Consider the following 6590-nt stretch of genomic DNA (forward strand, 5'->3'; position numbering starts at 1 on the left):
CCGTCTCTCTTCCGCACTGCCAGCCTCACACTGCCAGCCTCGAGGAAGGAAAGGGCAGTTGGGCCGGTCCCACAGTGAGAGTCAGATGCCTGCTGCTGGAGACTTAGCTCCTATTGTCTCAGCAGCTTTTTGCAAAACACCCAGGAGGCAAGTGCACAGCAGAGATGGGGCAGCATCTTTCTGAAGTTTTTCCCACCACTTAAGTGGTGACATTGGGCCAGGAGCTCTGAGAATTGTCTGCAAGGCTTGCTGCATGATGTGTGGGCCCCGTTCACAGTGAAAACGCAGGGTTCCTCATTCAAAAAAGTGCTGATGTGGTGTCGACAAAAGGACATCCAGCCTAAGAAAAAGTCTTACAAGAGGTTTTTTGAGCCACAGTGATGACAATTGCTGGGAAGCAAAATCTCAACGGGTTGAGAAAATGCTCTGGAGAATGGCAGCTTTGCAGCTTATTTTATACATTAGAATCAAAGGAAGAGACGTAAGGGGGTTAAATGCAATCCACTGGTGATAGATTAGGGTGGCGGGGATAAGCAATGCGGGGAAATGTCTGAGATTGGACAAAAAGTAAAATGGAGAGACACACTTCTTTTACATAGCTGGGTATAGGATAGTTAATAATTAACATTTACAGCACACAGAGATGGTATGTGGGCAACAGAAGAGCAATGTGGGCTCTGGTGCCTGCGGTGGTGCCTCAGGGATCTGCGAAAGAAGAGTCTTCTGATATTTCAAAGGTATGTTATCTTAGATGCCCAAAGACAATAAACAATTTCAAAGTTCAAGACTGACCTTTGTCCAGAAAGCTACAGGCCTGGGATAGGACTACCCGCCATGACCCACTTTTAGTTGGAAATTCTTAGGTTCAGAGTACCCTGTGTTGTTACTTCAGTCTCTGGGTTTGTGAGGCCCACCATGCAGGCATCCCCTGAGCTTGTCAGGTTTAGAATGTGGCTCCTTTTTCATCCACATGGTTTTAAAATACAGAGTTTTTCCTTTCTTCCACAATCTCTCTCTCTCTCTCTCTCTCTCTCTCTCTCTCTCTCTCTCAATTTATTATGGTATTTTTTATTTGCTATTAATTTTGTTATAAATAAAGAAAATTGTAAATGTTATTAGCATGAATTTTACTGTTCATCCTTATATTGTGCGATGCCAATTTAAAATGCAAATATAAGAGCATTTAACTCATATGTGGCGTCACCCAAATTACAGTTTGTGTTCTGTAGCTTGTCCATGCACGTGTATTTCCTTCTGAGCAGAACAGCAGGAACTCTGCACAGAGCTAACGCAACTGTGTCATTTCACGTCTTGGCACATGCATACTCTGTCAACACTCTTTACCTTGGTTTATTCATGAGTAAGAATGGACTGAAAGGAGTAAGAGTGTGGGTGGCCCTGTTCCCTTCTGTGTCATCATTTTCAGTGTGAATACTTGGCTAAAACACGGAAGCAACATGGAGGATACATGGAGTTTATTTCTCGCCCATGTTTCTTAGAACACCGTTGCCTTCTGTGTCTGAAGTCAGTTTTGGTTTCAGGTGGAAAGTGCGGCCTCTCCAGGCTGTCAGTGCCTGCATTTGCTCAGCTGGAAACATGACAAACACACCCCCCTTCTACTGGCCTTGAACCTTGCTGGACTGCCATACAGAGTTTGTAGCTCCTGCAGAATTCTGTGCTTGGGGAGCTCAGTGAGCGCTCTATTTGAATGCAGTGGCAAAGAGTGGCGGACACGCGTATTGGGTGTATCTCCTCTGCTCACACTCATGTTCCTTCGTCCCATTGGACTTCCCTTAGAAAACACAAGTTCAAAGATAAAAGTATTCTGAACTTTTAAGATGACAACACATGGGCCCTCTTGATTGCAGGTCCTTATGTGACTGTGGAGATCCACACACCCATGAAGCTGACCCAGGTTGTCAGCATTGTTTCAATAGACATCCTTAAAATTTTTAGTTTTTTCTAAGTGAGAGACTGGCCAAGAGTAGCGTGCATGCCTTCTTTTGTTCATAAATATTGTTTAGGTATCTGCCATGTGCCAGTTCCTGTATGAGGACTACAGCAGTTGAACAGGCAAGACATGGCCTCAGTGTCAGTCTTGTGCGTGACCAGGGAGAAAAACTTTTTAAAGTTACACAATAAGTATTGAAATCACAACGTGCGAGGGGCCACAAACAGAACTAGTGGTAGGGTGGAAAGGCTAACGGTGGGAGTTAGGGGAAGGCGTCCCCGAGGAAGCAGCCTTTTAGGCTAAGTATAAGGCCTTCTAGGTTGGCCCTGGCTGGTTTAGCTCAGTGGATTGAGCGTCGGCCTGCGAGCTAAGTGTCGCTGGTTCGATCTTCCAGTCAGGGCACATCAGAGAAGGAAAACTCTGACTCCAAAAAACCTCCGCTGCCTTGCGGCATACCTCTTCTGGGGAAAGGCTAAGGGAGTAAACCCCGACAGAAAATCCGGAGCCGGAGTCCCTAAGGCGGTTTGACGTTGTAGTCAACACCGGCAACTCCTGCGGCGCACCTGAAGCCAAGCTGTATCGACTCCGTCTTTCCCTTGGACCCTTCAGCTGCGAAGAGAGGGGGGGGTCTGCTGCATGGGCAACAGCAGACCCTCCATATCACCCTGCCCAGGCTCTGTAGCTTCAGCTCCACTGGAGAGGACACTCCAGCGTCATCGCAAGATGTCAATTCAACACGGGAGGAGACAGATGCCGTGTCACTCCCGAGTCGGACTGCACAGCCATTCTCGGCGGTGCAGATAGACTCTTAAGAAGCTACACCATCGTCTCTCGAGACGGACGGCTGCCGACGACGACGACGGGAAGGCGTTCTAGGTGAGGAGGAAGTGAACTAGCCTCCCAGGCTGAGGGAACAGTGCATGCAGAGGCCTTGAGCCAGGAAGGAGCTTTGCTCAGGCAGGGAAAGAAAGGCCTGCACAACGGAAGCACAGGGGACAAGAGGGAGACCAGCCACGCGACCCGGGGGGCTTGATTAGTGTACCCCTTTATCTCCACCTTCCTCCTTCCGCTCCCGAAACCCATGCAGATCAAGAGCACAAAAGATGGGAAGGGTCCTTTCTCTGTCTTTAGCAAGTCCAGGGTATGTGGTGCCGCGCACGAGTGTGCTTTTGTGGAAAGCGCAGGAGTCCTTGGGCCCAGACCATGTACTTGTTACCCACTGAATTAATCATTTCTCTTCATTTATGTTCGCCATCTCCGATTTACTTCCTGTTCTTCAAATGTTACCTCTCTTTCCTCCGACCTCTCAACTCCCTGTAAGACACTTAGCATGTTCTGTTCTGTACCATCTTTATGTGCATGTCTTATCTGTAAGCCTTTTAAGGGTGGTTCTGTATCTCTTTCACCTGTGAAATGGCCTTACCTTAGGAAGAGCTTTATCTAGAAATTGATTCAGTTCAAGAAAGCTTATTTATTTTTTAATAGGTAGAATATTCATAAAATTAAATATTGACAATGTACAAAAGGATATATAATTCTCCCCATCCCTCCCCAGTTTCCCTCTCTGGAGGCAACTAGTTTTTAAATGTATTTTTTCAGAAATACTCCATGTTTATATTATATAGGCTATTGCACATATTACATGGTTTTTACAAAAAGCCAAAAAATGAAAGAATAGATGAATATTCTATTTTATTTTTTTCTGATCATCCTCCCTTTTAGAAATTATACATTGGCACAGCCTTCAATGTACAGTCAACTCTTGAAATTCCAATTTTTTATAGAAAAAAAATTAAATTCATTTGAACTGATTATTGTCATAGATGTTTGCATATAGTGGTATAAACGCAACTTGATGCATGTAGGTAGCATTATTAATAAATAGAATGTATACAGCATAGCATAGTGGCTAAGATTATATACCCTATTTTTTCATAGACAAAGAACTCTTACAAATCAGTAAGGAAACGTTCAGTTATTCATACCAGAAAAATCATATAGTTTATGTATTTATTAGAAAGATTAAAAAAAAATAAAAAGAAAATAAAGATGCAAATTTAAAATAGCAATATGCTATTTCTTACTAGATTAGCAAAAATAAGGAGTTTACAATACATAGTACTGATGAGAACATAGGGGAATAGGTAAAAATGTAAAGCCTTTCTGGCCTTATCTATCAAAATCTTAAGTATGCTTTACTTTTTGACCTAGAAATTCCATTTCTAGATGTTTGTCCTACAGATACATTTGTTCAGGCCTGCAAAGACTTAGGTATCAGAATGTTTATTGAAGCAATATTTACAATAGCAAAATATTAAAAACACAGCTTAAATAACTTTCATTGGGAGAGTGGGTAAATAAATTGTATGATATTCATCAAATGCAGTCATTTTTAAAAAGTTAGCCCTGGCTGGTGTGGCTCAGTGGATTGAGCACCAGCCTACAAACCAAAAGGTCACCAGTTTGATTTCCGGTCAGGGAACATGCCTGGGTTGCAGGCCAGGTCTTCAGTTGAGGACATGTGAGAGGCAACCACACATTGCTGTTTCTCTCCTTCTCTTCCCTCCCTTCCCCTTTCTCTAAAAATAAATAAATAAAATATTTGTTTTAAAAAAGTTATTTCCATATGTGCCAATCATACAAAAGACCTTCCAAGTATGTCAAGTATGGGAAAATCATGGCACATAACAGTATAGCATATAATTCTGTGCTTTAAAAAAAATGTTGGGGGAGCCCTGGCCAGTGTGTCTCAGTGGATTGAGTGCCAGTTCGATTCCCTATCAGGGCACATGCCTGGGTTGCGGGCCAGGTCCCCAGCTGGGAGCGTGTGAGAGATAACTGACTTATGTTTCTCTTGCACATTGATGTTTCTCTACTTCTCTTTCTCCCTCCCTTCCCCTGTCTCTGAAAATAAATATAAAAAATCTAAATAAATAAGGGAAGGGAAAGGCATATATATACACACACACACACACACACACACACACATATATGCTTATAAACATCTAGAATATTTCTCACAGTTAATAACAATATCCTCGGAGAAGGGAAACTAGAAGTCTGGAGTCAAGGAGAGACTTCTTTTTTAATGTATATTATACTTTTTGCACTATATCACCCTTTTATAGGAATAAGTAAATAAGAACACAGGCTCCACCATTTTTGTAGCTAAGTAACCTTGGGAGTTACTTAACCTTCTAATTCTTTGTATCCTCATCTGTAAAATGGGGCTAATAACTTTCATTTTTATGACTGGCATAAAATTAGATAATATATGGAAAATATGTGGTACAGTACCTGACCCAAGTATAGTCGCTTTTGAGACAAAGAGCCAGACCAGAAGGAACTTCAGAAGGAGCCGCAGACAAGTTATATGACTCACTGGGACCTGGTTATCCTCAGTCCCTGGTTTGATCAGATGATCCTTACTTTGAGTTTTTCTGTTTTTCTTTTTTAAAGATGTTATTTATTTATTTTTAGAGAGAGGAAAGGGAGGGAGGAAGAGAGGGAGAGAAACATCAATGTGCGAGAGATACAAGGATCGTTGCCTCTCACATGCCCCCAACTGGGGACCTGGCCCGCAACTCAGGCATGTACTCTGAGCGGGAATCGAACTGGTGACCTTTCTGTTTGCAGGCTGGCACTCAATCTACTGAGCCACACGAGCCAGAGCAAGATTTTCTGTTCTTTTGAAACCTATTTCTTGCTAGAAATTCTAGCTTCCAAACCAGGAGGATTTTGGAGGAAATTGGGAGCTCTTGGGACTTCAAAGTAGTGAGAAGGATAGGCATGATTGCTGAAGAAATAGCTTCCTGGGTTTCATAAGTAGATGCCTTCTTTTGTGGATGTCAGCAGAGGGTTTTGTGGGAGCTTGAGAGGAAAATGGTGGTGAATGTGCTCGAGGAGGTACCATATCTGTGCTCCTGAGGTCCATGCCGTGCTTTGGAACCTAAGGAAGGTATCTGGGATCTATACTTGAGCCTGGGAGTAGTGAGGAGTCTGGAGAGCATGAGAAATCCAAAGGGAAACCCATCTCAGCGCAGCTGCCCTCCTGCTGTCTCTAACCTGAATGGGCTGTGCATCATCTTAAGGGAGCATGGGATTTTCCTCACAGAATTCCTCAGACAGGAGAAGGCAGTTTGGTCATCCTTGGAAATGTTGACACAGTAGACACTTGGTCATGACTCTTTCTGTCTCGTACAGGTGCTGAGGGACGTCCTCAAGGATCTCTACCACCTGCTGAAGCACGTAGTGCGCCTGGAGCCTGATGACGTGGCCAAGCTCCATGCCCAGCTGGCCTTGGAAGAGCTGGATGAAATCATGAGAAACTTCTTGTTTCCACCACAGAAGCTGGAGAAAAAGATCGTGGTCCTGCCGTAGACCTGGCTGGCTTAAAGCACACGGAGGGGGCCCAGAGGACCCCAACAGCCCGAGCAGTGCCTGAGCCTTCCAGCAGGTGGCCCCACTGCCTCTTTGAGGCTGGCAGTATGGCTGACCCTGGAGGTGGCTTTCTGTCTCTGGTCAAGAGACATTTCAGAGTACGAAAATGCAGTTGGAGGTAGGGAGGGGAAAGAAATTGTTATTGAACCATGAAAAATGGAATAAAATTACTCTGGCTGGAAAGAAAGACAGGTCTGAA

The 6590-nt window shown here is 43.9% G+C and overlaps 1 protein-coding gene across 2 annotated transcripts in view; it reads left to right on the forward strand.

Annotated features, from left to right (window-relative positions):
• TANGO6 (transport and golgi organization 6 homolog) overlaps window positions 1-6578 on the forward strand; it is a 142528-nt gene extending 135950 nt beyond the window's left edge. Inside the window, exon 18 of one of the 2 annotated variants that reach the window (XM_090260412.1) lies at window positions 6155-6578. In XM_090260412.1, the coding sequence (XP_090116538.1) occupies window positions 6155-6331 (177 nt within the window). In that variant the 3' untranslated portion in view covers window positions 6332-6578. The remainder of the gene's footprint in view (window positions 1-6154) is intronic. The other variant, XM_090260411.1, reaches the window with a different exon arrangement.
• The last annotated feature ends 12 nt before the right edge of the window (window positions 6579-6590 follow it).

The sequence above is a fragment of the Furipterus horrens genome, unplaced genomic scaffold, assembly GCF_987537825.1.
Source record: "Furipterus horrens unplaced genomic scaffold, mFurHor1.1.pri manual_scaffold_13, whole genome shotgun sequence".
Lineage (NCBI taxonomy): Eukaryota > Metazoa > Chordata > Mammalia > Chiroptera > Furipteridae > Furipterus > Furipterus horrens.